Here is a 21,701-nt window from a genome sequence, read left to right on the forward strand (position 1 = left end):
AAAGCAGTTTCCTATCAGAAACACTGCCACACCGCACCAACAGCTCAACACCGCAGGGGTTGCGGAACCCTGGAGGAACAGGGGCTGACACCTGAGATGCTCCTTTCAGAGTTTTCCTAGAGGTGCGAGAGGGTCATTTTCAGGGGGTGGAGGGGGGGAAGTGGCATTAAGCCTACCACAGTACCTTCTTCTAATGTTAGGGGATTCAAACGCAACATCAAAGACCAAGCACTGGTTCTCAAAAGCAAGGAAACCTTTCCTCTGAGAAAATGTACTGACTGGGATGAAAAATAGTAGCACTTGCAAAACAAAGTCTGAAGGACACCCTCTTCCCCCCCAGGAAAACCCAAAACACTCAAGTTAGACAGTTAAAGGATTAGCCTTCTTCACAACTACCAGGTATGCTTATGTGATGTTAAGCAAGGGATTTTTCCCAAAGTTTATGTCAAAGCTCCTCCTATGACAACCAGCGTTAGATAGAGGCCAATGAAACATAAACCAAAGAAATCTTAAATAAATTTTGTCATTTAGAGAAAATCAGAATTAGAAGGAAACTACAGAATTTTGCAATTATTCTGTTTCCAGTTGGCAGGTTTAAGTAAGGAACTCATCTAAGTTCAAAAGGGAAGTTTTATTGTTGGGAAGAATTTCCAACGAGGCACCGATTTTCAGTCAGTGGTGCAGAACACTTCCCTGCCCCATCTGTAGAACTTGTTTGGTGCCAGCTCAAGCAAAACACTTCCCAGTCCCACCCCCGTCAATGCCGATGGAATGCTGTATGCCCAGACGCACGGATTTTACAGACCATAGTCACAAACCTTAACTCCAGCTATAAAACTGTATCTCCAAGTAGCTGCCTCGATACTTGGCACACACTTTAATCAAGAACAGCTTTGCAGGAGGAGGAGAGGTGATCTTTATTTTTCCAGATGTGACTAGCATTGTCATTAGTGGGGCTGGTTAATGAGTGGTGCTCTTGTGGCCCTTTGTAGCCACGAGAGTCTGGAGGGGAGAAAACGGTAGAATACAGCACAATTTCCCCACTGAGCTTAACCACTTCTATCTCAGATGTGCTTTTATGACAAAAGGTTCTTGCAAAGAGGAGGTAAGGGAAGTAGCCAGCTTAGGCAATGTGAGAACTTTAAAAAACCCAACAAACCACACACAAAACACCCAACAGGAAGATCAAGATTTTCCTAGATTGGTTTTGTATCTTTTTTTCTGCTGGATCACAAAGGTTTTGTCCTCCCTGCTTTTAACCACATGAAATTTACCCCTCTTTTCAGCATCATTTATCGTATTTTCAGTGTTTGTCTATAGAGTTAAAGCCCTTTCCATAGAATTCTCAAACACCATTTGGGGGAAAAGGAGCAAGCTTGATCCATTCTCCAAAGACACATGCGAAGGTAACATCTAACCCAATCAAAGAATCTGCCTAACAAATAAGGTCTGCAGAACATTTTGAGAAAACATGTTTTTAAGGTTGCAAAGCTCTGAAGAGTTAAAGTCCCAGTGGACTACACTAACCTGCTACAGTAACAGATAGTCAACCATGACGTGATGCTTTAGACTGCTGTGCACAAAAGATGGCATCTTAGAAAGAAAACAGGGGTTACGTGAAGTCTAATGCCGTCCACAGCAAAGTCCAAGTGTCATATTGGTGCTGTTCTTAAAACGACAGCCTGAACAAGAAGAACACACAAGACAGATGTAGGACAACATTGACCCTGGCTATGAGAGAACAGCAAATGATTTCCGAGTTAAAATATTTAGGTTGTAGGATATCTAGGAAGGATCTGAGTTTCCCACAGTAACGTTAGGTAGAAACATCTGGAAACTTGAGCGATTTATAAATTATTTACTCAAGAATCCTTGTATTGCAGCCAAGAGGAAATAAGACACTGAGGCTAGAAGTTTGTTCTCCGATACAGACTGCCAAGTGGTTCACAGCCTAGCAGCATCAGATAGCAAAGCCCCTGCAAAGTAAGAATCAGCATCTCCTCAGCGCAGCTGCATATGCAAGTAGGCAGCCACTAATAGTTTGCTCACTCCCAAAACACCGATTCACAGAAGAATCAAGTAAAGCCACCAAGGAGTGCAAGGGATGTGTCTATACACCAGCTCAGAAGTAGCACTTTGTTACGGTCACTCATGCTTCCCCCAGCACAGGCATCAAGCCCGAGGTACCTGCAGCTCACCCCTGGCGTTCAGGAAGGGCTCCACAACAGCACCATGCCCAGAACTGCCAGTATGTCACAGACTGAAGATACTTAAAAGCTCCCCTGAACAGGCCAGAAAACCAGTTAGTGGATCTATGTGCCATAGTGGGACTCAAGCCGATTTTCCAGTATACTGTTTATTAGATGCATGTGTTGAGATTCAAGGAGTCAGTGCAAATTCCCAGATTAAACACATTACGCACTTGTCTGTCAGTTACCCTTCTAACACACCTCCCTCTATCAGCACACAGTAGAGCAGCTACTCTAAAGACCATTTTCATACATAAAAAGGCATACAAAGGTGTATCTCAGTTAAGAGGCCTCTCTACTACCCAATGTTTTATTAATAGTTTTAAGTTAAAAAAAAGCAAACAAGCCCAAAACCTTAAATGGAATGTTCCAATCTGCTCAGCCATCTTTAATTCAGTATGCTCCAAGTTTACTGTCAAACTACAATTAGCTATTTAAGAAGCATTTGGTGTGCAATGGGAAAAGCTGAATAGCTTTGTGTTCTATCAACCATTTAAAAAGCTGATGCACAAAAAAATAAAAACTAAAAAGAATTCACGGTTTTCCTACATCAGTTCAACATTAAAAGGTTTGTCATTTTAATTTTTTTTCCAGTTAAAAAACAGTTGGGACTATTATCTCAGTATTAGCTTCCTAAAAAAGACACAGAACAGCAACTTCTCACCGGACTGCAGTTTATATTGTTATACTGGTATGGAATGTTTCTAGGCCTTGACTAAAACTGCTGCTTCCAGCCATCCGCATCGTTTCAAGATGTCTAGTGTGCAATACCATCTCCACAAGCTTATCACTTCCCTCAGTAAACACACTTCTCCCTTGTGCTCTTCACACAGAACACGGAGACGCGGTACGACCCCGACTCGTATGGAGTCTCATTAGTTCCCAATGAAGTCAAAATATCCAACTGCAAGTTCTGAAAGTTCAAGTTGTGACACAACGTAGAAATGACCCTCTGAGTGAAAACAACCTTCAGTTTTGTATCTAACATTCAAACAACACATAGCTGTTCCTTAATTTCACCTTTCCACAGGTAGGAATTATTTGATGAGCGATACTTTAGATAGCACTTTTCTTCTTGCGCGTGCTATAGAAAGCAACAGAACTACCGACACCTCTATGGAGGCAGCTATCAACGTGCTCTCCCCTCTGCAGAGAGAGTGCATGTGCGCAGAAGGTAGGCACAAGTGATCTTCCAAAGATTATGCCACACGTATGCGGTACAACTGGAGCAAGACCCGGTATTTTCCAGCTCCTAGCCTTATGCCATTTCTTTTATACATTGCTGCCCTGGTGAAAAGCAAAGTCCGTACAAAGAAAAGTCTCCCAGAAGTCATCACAGCTATTAAAATCAGAAAAATGGGAGGAGGGTTTGCATCTATTCAGGGAAGAAGATAATCTACTGAGGGGAAAAAAACAAGCAACCAAGAACAACCTTATGCAGTGTCACCCCATTACATGAAATTTGTTTCAGTCGTTGAAAACCAGTGTTCCAGGATACAATTTTTATAAACATGTTTTATTTGTCTTGCTTATACCATTAGAACTGTAACTGCTGGCTGTCATTTCCCTTAAAAGGGGAAATCAATTCAAACACATACTGGTGCTTTTCAAAAGATAGCAATTAAAGGGGCAGCAGCAGCGGGCATTTGAGATTTCTTAAAACCTTCAAGGCTGCAGGAAAGACAAAAGGACATGTGACCAAAAGTGTTACGATTATCCATTAGAGATTTCCATCAGTACCGGCATCAGTTTTTTAGGTGATATTACAGCAAGGTCAAGTATTAGTGACAGACAATGTGCAAGTCATAAGGAATGATAGAGAATACCAATCCTTACAAAAGTCATTGCTATCAAAGAAACTTAAAAAGTGTTTCAAAGAGATATCTAAATACTTCACATCAAATATACAGTGGCCATCCAGATTATAGCTCACGTCTGTTGCAAAATTTTGTTCAAATGCCAAATCAAAGCCTTTTTTTTCTTTTTTTTTTTTTTAATAAAAATTACACAGTTACATTAGCAGTTATGCAAGCGATCTTAAATCCTTAGCCACAGTGAACAGGGCCCTGGTGATGAGGAGTGCTGTAGCTAAGGGTGCTGCTTCTTTGTCAAAACCGGGCTATCAACCTATTGGTCTATTTAGGGAAATAGGCATCACTACTCATCTTTAACTGCTCAGTGCTTCAATTTAGTAAGGAAAAGCTGAAATGCAGTTGCTCTACCAAGCCACACTTCACCTTTTCCATCCTTTCACGCGAACATTAAGTTTTGTCAACTGCCACCACAGTAAATCTTTACAAATTAGCGGATTTTTTTCCAAATTTGTTACGTCACTTTTAAATGTCAGAAGCGAGTCTTTGTTTTTTTCCTGCCACTTCAGTTAACCATGGAGATTGATTCACCCTGAAAATTGCCATTTTTTGCTTTACTCTTAGCAAGGGTGAGGAATCTGAATCTCATGTGCAAGGCTCAAGATGATGCTTAGGACAGAACATGCAGAGTAAACGTTGTTTCGTTCCTTTCCATATCCAGGTAATAATAAAGCTGGCAACTGTAGTCCTGTCATTATGGGTAATGAAAATAGTCCCTTTACAACAAACTTCCTGTAAGGGAGAACAAATAGATAATAACTCTTCTGGTAACATGTATAGTACACTGGCCAGTGTGTTTTTGGCGTTTAATGTAATCCTGTGAATTTGTTTAATTCACTTGCTGGGCATTCATTTGAGGCATCCCTCTGTTTGGTCTTGGGGGCCCACCGCGACCTACAACAACAACAAAAGGCACGTAAATCATGCATGAAGTCAGGTTATTAGAAAAAATTCCTAAAAGCTCCACTCTACACTGGGTAAGAATTCCCAGGTCTGTATCTAGACAACATATGGTTCTAAAGGCTCTTTCAATTCAAAACTCAATAGCATGTAAGCGGTCTTTACAGCTTTCAGCTTTATACCACTGCTTTTTCCCATCCAGAACTACAAAGTTGTAGTCACCTCAAGTAAAAAATAAAAATAGAAAAATTAAAATCAAGTCATGAAGATTAAAGAAAAGACTGAAATTAGAAGTTCTACAGCGATGTCAGGAATAATTGGTTTACTGTATATTAAACAAGCACTGTCACCTAACTGATCATGTTTTAGCTTCCATTCTTTTCTTCCACCACTGACAGGAGACTGTCAGTGCAAGACTGCCTCTCACACTCCATATACAAAAACTCTGGAAATAGTGTGAAAAGCAAAATTTAGAAGTTCAACTACACCCTCTTTATGTATGTGGGATTGTTTTGTTTCCTCAGATGACCATGTAGCAAACAGTCTTCTGAAGCTACAGGACAACACAGTTCTGTAAGCTAAAGGCTTACAGAAGGCCTGCAAGCTAAAGGCCTAGTTCTGTGGGATCAAGGAACAGGCTTTTGTATTCTTAGTTCTAGTTAAGACTCCTATAACAGATGCAGGAGAACATCTTTCAGTGCAACAGACTAACACACAATTTTGAAGGCCAACAGCCAATTCAAGCTGGTATCTGCTATAAGCAAGCCTTACTTGCAAACTACTAATGCACTTACTAAGCAGATAGTATGTCATGATAAACCTCCAAAACAAGAAAAAAACCATTGTTCTAAGGCTTTCATCAATGAAACGCAACTAAATAATTCAGCTACCTATAAAGTGTCAAAAACAATTGTTAGAACTTCTTTTCAAAGAACTCCCCATTCTACAGCCAACTAAGCTTCCACTGCAAGTTCAAGGGATCACAATGTACCTCAGGTCAGCAGGGGCCCTGAGTTCTTTCAAGACCAACCCCTGTTCAAAATCAGGGCCAACTATGAGGTCAGAGGAAAGCAAGCTGATTTTTCAATTGTGACCAGCTGAAAAAGGAGCAAGGTTGCTTTTTAAATCCCACCCACCAGAACTTAGACCAAAAATTTCCATTCTGCCCAAATCAATTACTGGCTACTCAGGAATTACCTCTAGGAGCTCCCCGAGGTCCACTTTGTCCAGAGCCACGTTTGAAATTCTGTTGATACCCATCCTGAAGCAAAGAAGTGGAAAACGTTATGACATAAAACCTTGGTATTTTGTGTTTCAGGGAGTTACTGATTATGAATAAAATAAGAAGCTTTAAGAACAACATGCACTGACAAAACACCCATGACTTCAACATCTAGCATTTTATTAGTTTAAATTAATGTTATAAAAATAAATTCTTACTCATACTAGTAGCTAGCAGATATAATACAACATACAATGACAAATTCTGTCCTCAGAGGATATGTTGTTCAATACAAGTAAGAAATGTAAATAGATGTATTAGGTATTCAAGCTTTTCAAGCAGATGAGATGGCTGGAGGACCAGTAAGCAAATGAAGTGACAGTGTAACGGCAGGACCTAAATCTGTCATCTCATTTGCTTATAAAGACTTGTTTGGGGATTCTCAGAGTTAAACATTTCTCAGTCTAAGCTTTGACCAAACTGAGCTGACTTCCTTCAGAACACAAAATTCTACATGAATTTCAGAGTAAGGTATCAGCATTGCGGAAAATGGGAAATTCCAAACACATTTCAAAGTTAATTTCAATGGATTTAAGTTCTTCTTGAAGCTTCTTTCTGACAAAGCTGTGAAAATAATTCTATTGAGTTTTTTGTAATTCACTCAGCCCTGCTTTAGCTACGAGACTGGAGAGGGACTGTTCACCAGGGAGTGTAGTGATAGGACAAAGGGGAATGGCTTCAAGCTGAAAGAGGGTAGATTTGGATTAGATGTCGAGAAGAAATTCTTTACTATGAGGGTGGTGAGGCACTGGAACAGGTTGCTCAGAGATGTTGTGGAAGCCCCATCCCTAGAGGCATTTAAGGCCAGGTTAGACGGGGCTTTGGGCAACTTGGTCTAGTGGAGGGTGTCCCTGCCCATGGCAGGGGGGTTGGAACTAGATGATCTTTGAGGTCCCTTCCAACCCAAAGCATTCTATGATTCTATGATTTAAGCCTTTCAGAGATCAATAAACCTAACAGACTTACTTATTCCCAATTATAACCAGCCATTTAACATTCTGCTATTTCTAAGTGTCTGTTTAGTACCTGAAACAGCAATAAAGTCCTCAGAAAAGTTTTCACTAATACACTGAGTGCTTCTGTTGACAAATACTTTTTTCCTCAACTTCTCAACTGTCACAACGTAACGGTCACTTACCCGCTGGTAGTTTGAATAATCCCGAGGAGCGTTGAATTGGGGCTGCGTGTAACCACTGTTTGGAGTGTTGGAAAAGGAAGGACGGTAGCCATCATATCCTCCTAAGGAAGAGGGTAGAAATCTTTCACTTGGAAATTACAACCTATTAGTTTATGCTACCATATAAAGAAAAGCAGTAACAGCATTTTACCTAAATCTGAGGAAAACCACCCCTTTAGTAAGTACTGTTTACCTGCAAGTCAAGCAAATGTTTGCAACATCAGTGCTAATACCATTACAAGAAACAAGAATTAAGACCAACATCAAGCAAGAAGCTGCTCCTGAGCCAAGACTCTCCCAAGTGCTAGGAACCAACATGTCCAAGGATGGCTCTAGTGCCAAGGATCTGTCTAACACTTGGAATCCAGGTCAATTTTGAGCAGACAAGTAGTGACCACTGCATTCCCTACTACAATCAGTTGTACTTTTGTGATACAGATTTCTCTTCTATTCTCCAACCCCACGAGGAAGACAACATGGTAAAGGCAAACAGTAGTGTATCCATTAGGCTAATCCCAGGACACCTGCCAAGGAAACGGTCTCTCCCACTCCAACATACACATCTCTAACATTGCACAGCCACACCTAATAATACCCAGGAACCATGAAAGTGCTCTTATTTAACCAGAGCTACAGTATCAACCCTCTGCTCCCATTAATTCCTTCAGAGTAATGACTTCTTGACTTTTTTCTTCTTGTATATCTACATTATCCAGCCTGTTCTCAGTATGATGAAACGTGAAACTTTAAAATAAGCTACTACTATAGATGGGAAAAAAAATGTTTTGAATTACCAAATGGCATCTGAATTCCTCATCTGATAGTTGTGAAATTCTGTTGGGTATTTCTGTGATGCATCATCAAACTAACACTAAGCTTTCAGCACAAAACAGAAAAAAGAACTTTCTTTTTTTTTTTTACATCCCTGTAGGAAGCCTAACCAAACACCTAAAATTTAAGGTAGCTAAAGCAAAGATTATTTTTACAAGTTTCGGTATCCTACTGAGATACTACTACAGTATAAAAACAACAGTAGGACAGTTCAACACACCTGGTATCTTGATATGGTGCTTCCAGAAAGTAAATAAAAGCCAAATGAGACAGTTTAATAGAACTGTTTACCTCTAAATCCATTTGCCGGTCCCCTGTAACCGTTCATTAAGCCACGAGCCCCACGTGATCCACCACGCGACACTCCTCGACTGTTATAGTAAGGCTGACTGTTACGTGGAAATCCAGTGTTCTGTTGGGGAGGTTGCTGGTGGTTACCTGCCACTTGATGGGTCTGGTCCGGGGAACCATGGTAAGTACCAACCACTAAATTGAAAGTGGGGAGAAAAAAAATGTTAGTATAAAAGTCTGTGCATGTTGGTTTCCCATATAGACAACCTGAGGGCTACAGGCGCAATGTATGTAATACAAGATGGAATGCTGTATTGTAAGGGCACAACAGCTGTAAAATTTAGTACAATTTAACCTGATAAATGCTGAAGCATGGTCTCAAAGAGAATATTAAGTAATAAGGCCCTCCTCATATGCAGGAAGGGAAGATTTCTCCATCATCCATCAGGGAGCACAACTCTCTGCCTACTTCACCCACAGAGTGATAATGGAAGTTGTGGATAGATCCTCCCTTCTACTCAATTTCCCACAGGTTCTAGTGGAATGCATGAGGTGGTCAGCCTTTTCTGTGATTAATCAGCATACAGGCTTTGTTCTGAGGCCACTGTATTTTCTGTGTATGAACAGTTACATTTACTGTTATATTAAGTGTTTCTATTCCAAGGGCCACCTTCAACACCAGCATTCCCCCGATCGTCTTTCTGCCTTGTGGTGTATATAGCTCAAAAACATATAGGTAACAAAAGCTTGGTTCTCCCTTTTCTCATCCACCCACCCCAGTATCCCAGTTTTTAAAGAATGTTCATTCCAGATCATAATTACTTATAGAGAAAAAGGATGAGGCTCTTTTCATTTGCTCCAGTACTTGTGAGCACTTCAACTTTGTCATCTGTCCTGTGTCCTTCACTCCAAATCCCTCCCTACATCTGCAAATGTTATCTCAGCAGAAAGTGAGAAGAGTGCTAGGAGAACAGGAGCTTTGTGTGTAGACTTCACTTTACTGTTTGCTTTTCTGAAGTTGCTAACTTGGAAAGCATTTTGCCTGCTGCATTCAAACCATGGCCAACTGATTTTATAAGAAGTTTCTAGATCTTTATGAAGCTTTTATGATCTGTAAGAAGCAGTCCGTATTTGCTTTCAATTTCCATTTACTATTTCCTTCTAAAATGTTATCTGAAACAGTACCTCTTTTAAAGCAAATTTAAGGAACATTCAACCTTTACATCAGCAGAACAAGTATTCCACTATACTGCTTTCGATCCTTAATCCCATTCCTGTTTTTTAAACCCATATGAGACTGAATCAAGTGGTGAAATTCTCTGAACAGCTGGAGATACACATACTGAATTTCACCCCCTAACATATAGTCAAACTGACAGAGAATAAAAAACACAACAACAAACCCAAAACAGGTACCATTCAGGGAAAAGCTTCTCAAGACTAGCAACATTTCAGAGTGTGTGAGATGCTTTGCTACATCATCTAAGACTCCACAGCCTGATCATCTGCTCTACTGAAACTATTGACATTTTAGTCTCTGCTAAAGTAAGTTTACCTGTCTGGAGTTGTTCTTGCTGAAGATCTGATTGTTCTACTTGATGAGGCTGATTGGAGAAACTCTGGCTGTAACTAGCCTGGTACTGATTTTGCTGCTTAAGGGTTTCTGGCTCATTAACAGGAGGAACAGGCGCATTCATGTTGAATACCTGTAATATTACAAAAAACAGCTCTTGTACAATTCATTTTTTACAATTTCTCATTGCATCATGTGAAGAAGTATGCCAGTCTAAGATGTGTGAGTAACCAAAGACTGTTTTATGGACTTGCATTACTAATTTCAGTGTTCATACAGCAACAAAAGGAACAACTACTGAAACAAAGGGACTCAAGTGTAAATTTACCACTTACTGTCTGCATGGATTGGAATGGAGCTGCATTGACATTGATTCCACTGCTGTGCAAAGGTTTGCTAGATCCAGCTGGGAACACCTGCGGCTGGGATGCAGTAGGAAGCGAGGATGATGATGGGGTCTGGTCTGCGTTCAGTGTCATTGAAGCCTAGTAAAATAAAATTAACCACTTCAGCATTATTTGAATAATATAAAAAAAACATTAAGCTTCACCCCCCCAAAAAAAGGGGGGGGGAAACAACACCTCAGGTTCACCTCAACAAATGACTACTTTCTACTTCAGCTCAACAGCCTCAGCCACAACAGTATCATGGGAGAGGAAAAACCTAGCAGTCTTCTCCCTTGTTAACTTGAAACACGACTAGAAAGATCTAGAGAGGCCAATGAAGTTGTCTCTGGGCTCAATGCTAGCCAGTGCACTTACTCTTTCCTCAGCCAACACCACTGATACTCATATTCTGACCTTGGCATGTTTCCTTTAACTGAACAGACAATCTACTAAAGTTGAAAGTCTTACTGCAAAGTACTTACTGGTCAAAGATAGGCTCAAAATTGTGACATTAAACTCAACTGAAGCCGCCCTATTAATACGTAACCAAAAATTACAGAATTTTTCTTTACAAAGAAACACAGACTAACATTTCATCACACATGCAGAGTTCTTTCCCCCCTGTGAATTCTGACTTGCCTGAATCTGGTCAATAGATTCTTTCTGTGGCCGTTGCTCTGTTGTGTGAGAAGGCTGATACATGGGTTGGGAGGCTGTGTATCCCTCACTTGTAGAAGAAACCAAGGGAACCTGACAAATAAAATCCCAAAGCCCCCAGAAGTCAGCTGAAGCTCACACACAATTTTATTGAAAAAACCCCAACACAGTATCTGAGAATTGTGGAATGAATGGCACTATTGAAAGTCTGCATTCTAGCAAATCTTTACATCCATTATAATTAAGTACTTTTAAACAAGTAGACATCTTGACATATGTTCTAACATGCTACACTATGTACCTCATGCCAGATCAATGAAGTAGTGATGATTTCCAGTGGACTAAATATGCTCATTTTCCAACCTTTGCCCCTCTACCCAGTCCAGCAACAACTCTAGCAAACAAAGCATAGGACTTTGCATTTAAGGCTACTGGGGACGTAAGGAGGCAACTGATAACAACTGATGGGTGTGTTCACACCACCTTGTTGAAAATGAAAAGGAACTAAGTGAGTTTAGCCACTGATTGCAAGATCCCCAAGGGAATTATTGGCAGCGCTGGCTGAGGTAGGGAAAATAGTAATAAAAAAAAAAATCCATTGGAGTAAGGCAGACATCATTTAACAGTAAAATAATCCTAGTGCAGAGAGAAGTCTAATGAGTAATCATTCTGCACAAAACTGCTGAGAGTACTAGCACTTAAGCAGGTACATACTAAATTTTAAAAAGTCCTATTTATGTATGAGTGACTTAAAACTTGCAGATCTAATCTGGATGAAGCAATTTATACTATCAATACTCTGAGACATGCAATCTATCTAGTCTTTTCTTTTGGTTTTCAAACATCTACAGGGATCAGATTCAGTACTTGAGACCAGCAGAGTCCTCCAGGGATGCCACACATGATCAATACAAAATCCAGAAGTTCTTTTATCAGTAGACAATTCAGTACGAAACTGATACATCTTAATGAAAAGGTGCAAATGTATACATTTGCACAAGCAAGTTCAAGAATTTGTACTTAAATTGGAATCTTGGGAAAAGTCAAATGAAAACAGCACTCAAACTCTTTTTTACTGCTCCACAACTCTAGCACTAAAAGATTATCCAAACAAGCAACCATAACTAATCCTTAACAGTCAAACCAACAACACAAACTATATAGTTAACCCACTAAAATCTACCTGTGGTCTGACACCCACTTGAACAGATCAACAGAATTATTCTGACTTTGGCACTTGGGTTGCAAATAAGCATATGAAGGACAAGCTGCTTCTATCTGAATTTAAATTTTTTACTACACTTCTTAACAGGAAAGCGAACACTATTAGGCAAAGACTGACATATCAAATTATTAGTCCATCTTGAACAGAATGCACAGAGAAACCTCAAGTTCAACTGCTGTATCAGAGCAGGACTACAGAGAGCAGCATTCCAAATAAAGCCCTTCCTCTCAATCACGAAAGAAACACTTCAAATTCAACACTGTCACACGAGAAACAAATTGTAAATGATGGCAGCCCAACACACGGGCACATGGAAGTAACTGGTGAAAGGAAAAATCACATCCACACGTTGAATTTCAAGACTGACTGAGGTGAGCTCCACAGACTGAAAGAACTAGTAACTGCTGGGGAGTTCACACTAGGCCACTGGAATGAGCAGTGCACACTGCAACTGCTTCTTCCCTTCAGCTTAAAAGGCCTCTAATTAGAAACGCAGTTTCATCAATAAACTTGTATGTCCAACCTTGAACCTGACAGCTTTTTAACAGGGTAATGCTTGGTAAGACTGTTACAGAAAATATGCAGTGTCAGCATAGCTGAAAATCTGCATATAGTAATGCTTATAATAATGGGGTTAACAGATGATCCAGACCTTCAGCTTTTTCTTTGAGTCTCTTACATAGTTAGGAATTAAATCCTTTTATAACATAAATCAAGACTAAAATAAATTTAAAATCCAAAACATAATTTACTGAATGTGTTACCTGCGTAGCTTCTGGTTGCACAGGAACTTGATTAGGCTGGGCAAGTCTTGACTCAGCATGAACTGAAGTAGAATAATTTCACTTATTACACAGTACAATTGAAGCTTTTACAGAATAGTATTACCATCTTTAACCTAAATCAGTTATTTGAGAGCTCATCACCATAAAGATGATTACACCTTTGGTGTGGGAAGGCTACAGTCAAAAAGCCAGTTACCATTTCCATGGGAAGTATGTTTTTTTTTCCAATTGTTCAAAATGATCCACCAGTTTCAGAAAGGCTAAGCAAAACTCTATCTTGTCCATTTAAAAAATTTTGAAGTGTTCCACATTTCCAAGCAAAATCTTGGAAGGAAGTGAGAACTGGAAGTCTACAATCACAACTATGAAAAAACCACACTTTAATAGTACTGTATTATCACTTGTGATCATCCCTTTACTATGGAGCACTAACTGAAGCTTTTCTCATTCGTATTTGCAGGCCTCCCCAGTATTTATGTTTAGGATTTACCATTACAAACCTGGAGGGCAAACCATTTGTGGTATGTCCAAATTCTGTGCTGGATTCATGGGCTGTGCAGATACAATAGCAGGATCAAGTGTTTGGTTCTCAAACTCCAGCATGGAGTCCTGGGGGAAAAATTAAAACAACAGTAAAATTTAATTTACTGTATTTTAAAAATATTAACATTCAGAGTACAGAAATGCCCAGGTCACAATAAAGGTGGTTTAGTCCAGAGTTACACAATTGCTGGTTTTACCCTACATTTTAAATCAATTAGGATGCTAAAAATTCCCAAATATATTTTATCACAACAAAAATTCACTTTATGTACACAAATTACAGCCTATCTGGAAAAAAAAAAGGGTAACTGGAGGGAGATTTTAACAGCCAGACGGAATAGACAGTCATCTGATCTTTATCCTAAATTAGCATTTTGTAGGAAGAAACAAAAAAGGAACAGAAGTAGTGTATGTCTCATGTGTTCCCAAGGTGTCTACTTTGTGGAGGAGGAGGAGAGGCTTTTTCTCATGTGTTCTGTTACCTCCCAATGCATTTCTAGTTGTTCCTACTTTAGAGGTTAAAAGAGCACCTTCAAGAGGTTAAAAGAGAGCCTTCAAGAAGCAACCCAGAAGTATTCTCCTCATGTTGTAGACGGTTTTCCTAACGCAAAATTTAGAGCTAGCTTATAGAAGGGATATTTTACAGCTGATCTCACTTCAGCACAATATATTATGGCACCTAGTGATGCACAACTTTCTGCCTTCTCTGTAGATTTAGTACAAACAATGACTGAAAAGCTAAACATTCTAACTGTACTTTGACTGCAATACTGGTTTGTGGGCTTGGACAAAATCTTGCCATAAGGCACTATACAGTTTGCAAGACCACTTTATCTTCCAAATGAACTACAGCAGACTCTAATCATGAGTAACATCCAGAAAGTGCTTTTCTGTCTCTTTGGCTCTAGCATCACAGTAGGGTGGGGTGATCATACCTGCATGAAATTATATGGGCCCTGCATCTGCGCCATAAGGTCCTGTACTCGCTGTCTTCTAACAAGAGGATCTGCTTGAGCCACGGTAGTGAGCGTGTGAGGTTCAGGAACTGGAGGAGATGTAGCTTGTGTCTGTTGCTGCAGTGAATTTACAACCTATCAGAAAACAAGCAACCAATTGACATTTTAGTTTAAGGTAACACTGCACAGAAGTGACTCAGTAGGTTCTTGAAACCTATGGCTATTACCTAATTAATTATGGATGTAATTACTCTAGTCTTCTTGAAGAAAAATACCAAGTCCTCCTAAAGTCATGCCAATACTGGTAGCCAGCTACTGATCTGAGCACTTCACAGGATTAGGCAGCTCAGACTGCTCTATTTTCTTTACATCTACTCTATTCCCCATTAGGAAGTGTGCTAACAGAAAATCTGTTCAGTATTACAGGGACTTTTTTAGAGCTGGATTTGAGATGCAAATTATCCACATTTGGAAATTTAGAGAAAGTTGGGGAAGACGAGTAAGTTTCATAAATATGCACAGATGGAGGACAATTAATTTTCTCACACTTTTTTTGTTATGTAAGTGCAGTCAGAATTTACAGGTCATTCTCCTGACTTCGAAATTTTAAATTTTCATAGACACACCTGGACCTGAGTTCTCAAGTGTTATCCTAGCTAGCTGACTTATTGTCTCAGAGAACAGCAGGCAGCACTGCATGATGAAAAAGTTGCAAGACAGCACTGTGGGGGGGACACCAGAAGCAGAAGCACAACTCATAGCAGGCAAGAAAGCTCAGATTTAACTGGACATATTCCAATATGGCGCACACAAACAAAGGTACAACAGTGACATGCTTTCAAATACCACCTTATCAAAGACAGCAGAGCAACCAGGAAAGCTGAACATAAGAATCTAAGAACACCCGTCACCGAACAGCTTGAAAACACTTATTATTAACAAGCATGTCAAGCTGCACAAAGTAACACTTTCACGTTCCTAATGAGTTTTGCTCTTTAGGCAACTCCCACAATAGAGTAGTACCATTTTCAATTCACACTCATCTCAACAGTCGTGCTCTAAAAAGATAATTGTTAATAACCTACAACTTCTCTATTCCCATGAGCTTAAATATTAATAATGTTTCAGATAAACAGGTAAGCCTTGAACTTACAGTTCCATAGGATTTAAGTTAGTATACATGCACCTGAAAGTTCAATGCATTTATGTAAAAGATCTGCTTTCTTACTAGAATTGCAGAAGACAGAGTTGTTTTGTACAGCAGCAATGACAAGTGACACACAGCCCTATTTCAGGCAACCAGAGGTATGAACTTTAACCTTGAACTCCTGCCATCTACCCTCAAAACCTGAACAATGTTTTTTTTCTTCACATTTTTAAAAGAAACCTGAAGCATCTTTCAGCATGCCTACTCTTGGTCAGATCTACAAACACTGTGACATTCTGCACATGCAATTGCCTCTGAAACTCCAGTGACTTTTTCCGTGGCCAAAACCCTAGCTATCTGAAATAGAAAATTAAGAAATAAGAAATCTCTAAACGAAGCTAAACCCAACCACAACCCACATTCCTCTTCAAGATTTATTTCAGATCCAAATCTTTACTATTAGCCATCCAAAAAAAAAAAAAAAAAAGAAGAAGTTACCCTAAGGCTTTCCACACTGGAAAACAAGCACAACTCCCCTGCTGTATTAGCACACAATCCCCAAACTCCCAAGCTTCCCATTATGGGCTGTTTCCAAATTGAGATTTAAGCTTCTTTAGTGGAAATTTCCCCCCCCGCCCCAATGTTAAGAGCACAAACATAACCTCTTTCTCACAGATTACATAGTTTCAAAAGGAAAACACAGCAACTACTCATCTCCTGCATAATTATTACCAAAAATGTTCTCAATTATTTGAGTACTGCCATTCAACTTAAGAAGTCCAAGTCATTCATAACAATAGTTTCTTCAAGAAAAACCCAAATTGATGAAATAAAGAGCACAGAAGAGACAAAAATGTATCAGACGCTTTTCTTCTTCGCATATAGTACAGTATGAACTTTAGATGGTGCTTAAGATTTTACATTGCATTTTTCAAACCTCTTTTTAACGTAAAAAGGAACTGTTTATGGCCTAGCCCTGTAGTCTTACTATCACTACCAGGTGATTATAATAGGATGAATCTACCCAAAAAATTCTAGTTTTGTGTTTTGAGTTGCCAATGGACAGGATGTAGTTTAAATGGCAACAGCTTTCTAACAGTCTGCTGCATAAAAAAGGTACAGAGAATGCTCAAATACAACAAAAATTTTTCAGAAAGCAAATTATTACCTAAACATACATTGCCATTCATCTTGGAAGCACAGAAGCAAAGCAGAACTTTTCTTTTAGGAGGGTGGACACTCTCTGTAGAATACTATTTGACCCAAGCTGCATGCTCACTTTCTGACACCCTACCACTTGATATTCTCAGAAGGCAGAGCTGCCCAGATACAATCAGAATAGAACGACAGGGTAGAGAAGGCCAAGGGGCAAAGGAGGAGGAAAGGTAAAACCAGAAGTTTGAGACCAGAAACCAAACAGAATGGACTTGTATTCTGGCAGCCACGGAACAGTGTTTCCAGTTCTACAAAAAATACACACATATCCATCCATCCAAAGATCCATATTCTAAGTCTAAGAGAACTTTGCATACAGGAAGATTCAGGTGTTCATTACAAAGGAAAAACAATTAAAATCAAATAAAACTCCTTCAACAATAAAACCTGCCAGAAATCCAAAACACCAACCAAGAAAACCCTCAGAAACAAAACACCCACTATTATCCATCTTCACCAAAATTAACACAGTTGAAATGCAAATGCAGTTTAAGATTTACAAGCAAATTCTTCAGTTTGAAGCTTAAGGAAGGCCCATACAGAAATGCCATTGTAAGGCACCATAATTTCTACAATGCCACAGAAATCTTGCATTTATCACATGTGTTTGAGGGTTACTGAAAAAGAGATGAGTTTGTGACAGCCTTCCTCTTCATATGCAGTTATGGAAGTCTTCCACACAAATGTTAACTTTCATAATACTATCAGATTCCAAAATTAACAGCTATCATTCGCAGCTCTTACTATGCTAATGTCACAGTCACCTTGAACTGAACAGCACGAAGACGCAACACAATGTGTATCATCATCTTCCCTAAGGACAATTCGGTTGTATTCCCATGAGAAACAGGATTTTTTGTCACAGCAAGAACAGCAATAGTCACTTCCAAGACTGTATATGTTCTGTGTATTGTTCTATGAAAACAAAGCTGAATCCAGATTTAGCTGACTAGTAGAGACATGTTTAATATCAGGAACGTTGGAAATCTGCCTTATACAAAAATACAACCTGAATTCTTTTACCATACTAATACAGTTACTGTGTATGCTCAGGGATATGGTTTAGTAGAGGACAGGTATGGCTGGACTCTATGATCTCAAAGATCTTTTCCAACCTAGTGATTCTATTATTATTATTTCCATGAGGAAGCACCTGAGTTTTCAGCCATGCAGACCAGCCTTACAGCTTTAGAGCACAGGGAAGCACAACAGGCTTCAGTCATAAGGACCCTTCCCATACTCTCATATCTTCATCCGTACTATTCCTTTTAAGAACTAGAGAGACATGAACTCTAGGTTGCTCTGGGCACCTGGTATAAGCACAGATGTAATTTGGGCATATGATTGAAACCAATCAAGCTTTAACACTTTAAAAATACTGTGCAATGAAAATATACCAGTCAAGCATGACTTTAATGTGTGACTTTGGGGGATTTCTTTGGTTTTTTTTTTTCTTTTCTTTTCAGGCAATGGGGTATCCTATGACAAGATACCATCAAAACCAGTCCCGTGTATGGCAAAGTTAAATTAATTATAAAAGTCTTACACCTGTCCTAAGTACCATTAAATCTCTTAGTGGTGTTCAACACTAACATAGGAATTTCAGCCAGACTGAATGAAGGAATCAGGCAGATTAGATAATCATATCAAAACGTCTCCTCTCACCAATTGAAGTAGTGACCACTTACTACACTACTACACTTAACTGAGCCTGAAAAGCCCAGTAAGAGTCTAAAAAAAATTTACCACTGGTAGTTTGATGTTACAGAAGGCTACATTAAATCAAAAATTATGTCTCCAGCATCTGAGAGATGCTGCTTATACCTGTTCATAACAGATGGATACAACCCAAGTTTGAACACATCAAACATTTGAACAACTCCACATGACCTGTCCTTTCCAGTGTGTGAGGAACAAATTCTATTGTAATTAAAAGATGGACTTATACATGTAGAGTGTAAATTACTGAACTGGGAATGGATCCCAACAGCAGCATACCACAAACATCACAGGTGAACAACCATTTAGCTGCTAAGTAGTAACACCTTAAACACTTGAAGAACTACAGCTCTTGAAAGCAGATTTGTACAGGCAGGCATATTGTAAAAGCAAGGTATGTACATGTGCAATCTGGAGTAGATATTAGTTGAGGTATTAATTTTCAGCTCCCTCTCCGTGGAACTGTGCCATGAAACACACAACTACGCCATGCTGTCAGCAGCTGTGCAGATAAACTTAACTTCTACATTTGCAGCAAAGATCTCTTAAAGAAAAAAAGAAATCTTAAAAAAAATCTTATCTCTTTAAGCCTAAGACTCTGAAGTCCCCTTTTCCCAAGCAAGCCACTACTGAACAATGCAAGTTCTCCACAAATTTATCTAGACTGCGCAGTTTTTTATTTTGATATTCCTGAGCTAAAAATGTACTTGACTGAGCAGTGAGTCCAAGCCTACTTAAAATTATGTATTTATATGTATGTATTGAGGGAGAAGGGATGCAAAGCTAAAACCTATGAGTTGTCAGACAGCGGAAACAGGGATTGCAATTTTACCTGCAGTACACAAGATCTTACCTCAACCGTTTCAACTGTCCACTCATCTACCTGTTCCTTCTCACTACTGCTGAACTGAGTCTCTGCCATGAATTGTCTGTTTACATACTAAAATAAAAATAAGAAAGGGTATGAAAGTAAAAGTAAGTGACATTAAAGCTATACAAAATGTCAGTCTTTCCAGTGAGTAATACCTCAGTTGATTCAACTTCAGTTGGTTCAGTAAATTCTTCTGCTGGATCAGGTTCTGTAAAAGAAAACATACCATGTACATGAAACCGAAACCCAAACAGAAAACATGTTACAGACCTAGAAGATACAAAGTTAAATGAAAAAATATCCTCCAATAAAATTGACATTTTGATGAAGTGGTGATAATTTATCAACCCAAAGCGACAAGACAGAACAACCTCAACAAATACACTACTCAAAGGATCTTCATATTCTTACCAGCTTCTGCTACAGTGTCTTCTACTGCAGGTGTGGGTGCTGCCTCTTCTTCCTCACATAATCCATTCTGATGGTTATGGGTGCTGTCAAAGTAACTAGTTTGAAGAATACGTTCAACAATCTCCTTCAGTGCTTTATCTAGGAAAATGGAGGAAGTTGAAGATTAACTGTAACTCAATCCTAATCATCTTTTTCTTCTTTCCCTAAGATCCCACATATATTTTATTACTCTCTTGCTCAGATGTTGCTGCCTTGAGCTAATCCACAGACACTACCATTACAGAATTTCTTCTCTTACTAGGTCATATTAAATAAAACAATACATAATTAAGTTCTGTTCAGAAAAATCTTAAGGGCAAGGATAATACCAGAAGTATGTAATACTCTTTTCAAAAGATTTGTTAAGACTTCAAAAATAGGTAAAATGTATAAATTTAATTACCATACTTTTACTCCATCTATTTCAGAAACTTCAGGCTGCTTAGTTTTCAATTTGCAAAGTTTTAGGAGGTTTCAACTGTAACTGATTTTCTAATTAAAAAACCTTACTGCATCTTAAATTTCTTACAAAACAACTGCCAGTACAAACACATTTGCACAGGTACCACCTTCATGAACATTCTAACCCTAAGGTGAAGTGGCTCAGAAGAGCCTCTGTAAACAAAACAAGCACAAGCTTGCACTCAGTGCCTCAGGTGAATGCTGTGCTGTCTTAACCCAAAACAAATCAGCCACATCTGCAAGGCAGCATTACTGAAGGTCCATGCCAACAAAAACCAAAACCAACTCAAGATGGAAGACTGACCATGCGTGTCTGGCAAGCGATGATCACAGTACGAAGTAATACGTACACGCAGGAGAGCACAGGAATACATGAACATTCATCCCCACGACAAGACAAAGCAAACCATCAGTGGCTGCCAATGACATCACTACAAGTGCATCCAGGTACTGGATGAAGTTGGGCTGGGTATTTTAAGAGAATGACTAGGTCTCAAAGCAGCATGCATCAGCTCTCTCCTGCAAACTATACCCATACTTTCTTCCTTTTCCACCTCTTCAAAAAAACGTGGTACAAGTCTTTGGGCTCTCACAAAAACCTAACATTACAACCATTTCAGATTTTAGTTCTTGTAGAACAAATAGTAATTAAAAAGTATTAGCTTGGTACCTCTTTAAAAAATTATTTTAACAATACATATATATAAACAAGGAAAATCTTATTACCATTAAGGCCAGAATATTCTATAGCAGGTTAGATAGCAATTGAAATACTATCATTCCCCTTTCTATGAATAGAACACAAAAAAACTCTTTCAACAGCTCAGTATTACTCTAATGTAATTAGATATGTGTAAGATAAAACAAATTTTAATTAAAAAGGGGAAGTTGTTAGCCATTTTACCTACGAAAAAGGATACTCTTCCCTAAAACACTTCTATTTATTTCCATTTAAGAAACTTCCTTGTTCATACACACATTTTCAGAAAACAAAGAAGTGCTGAAATAGCAGGAAGGGACTAAGTTTAAATTCTGAGTAACGCTGCATCAGTAATAAAACCAACCAAACAAAAAAAAAGCCACAAACCAAAACCCACCCCACAGTAAGTAC

The 21,701-nt window shown here is 39.0% G+C and overlaps 1 protein-coding gene across 3 annotated transcripts in view; it reads right to left on the reverse strand.

Annotated features, from left to right (window-relative positions):
• Positions 1–3,420: 3,420 nt before the first annotated feature.
• Positions 3,421–21,701, reverse strand: part of CAPRIN1 (cell cycle associated protein 1) — a 33,098-nt gene continuing 14,817 nt past the window's right edge. Inside the window, exons 7-19 of one of the 3 annotated variants that reach the window (XM_084264167.1) lie at positions 20,090–20,227; positions 19,834–19,886; positions 19,661–19,747; positions 14,706–14,861; positions 13,728–13,836; positions 13,207–13,268; positions 11,200–11,310; positions 10,510–10,659; positions 10,157–10,307; positions 8,602–8,796; positions 7,441–7,541; positions 6,218–6,281; positions 3,421–5,014 (exon numbers count right to left, since the gene is read on the reverse strand). In XM_084264167.1, coding sequence (XP_084120293.1) covers positions 4,950–5,014; positions 6,218–6,281; positions 7,441–7,541; positions 8,602–8,796; positions 10,157–10,307; positions 10,510–10,659; positions 11,200–11,310; positions 13,207–13,268; positions 13,728–13,836; positions 14,706–14,861; positions 19,661–19,747; positions 19,834–19,886; positions 20,090–20,227 — 1,442 coding nt within the window. In that variant the 3' untranslated portion in view covers positions 3,421–4,949. The remainder of the gene's footprint in view (positions 5,015–6,217; positions 6,282–7,440; positions 7,542–8,601; positions 8,797–10,156; positions 10,308–10,509; positions 10,660–11,199; positions 11,311–13,206; positions 13,269–13,727; positions 13,837–14,705; positions 14,862–19,660; positions 19,748–19,833; positions 19,887–20,089; positions 20,228–21,701) is intronic. The other 2 variants (XM_084264168.1, XM_084264169.1) reach the window with 2 other exon arrangements.

The sequence above is a fragment of the Gallinula chloropus genome (genome assembly GCF_964237585.1).
Source record: "Gallinula chloropus genome assembly, chromosome: 4".
Taxonomy (NCBI): domain Eukaryota; kingdom Metazoa; phylum Chordata; class Aves; order Gruiformes; family Rallidae; genus Gallinula; species Gallinula chloropus.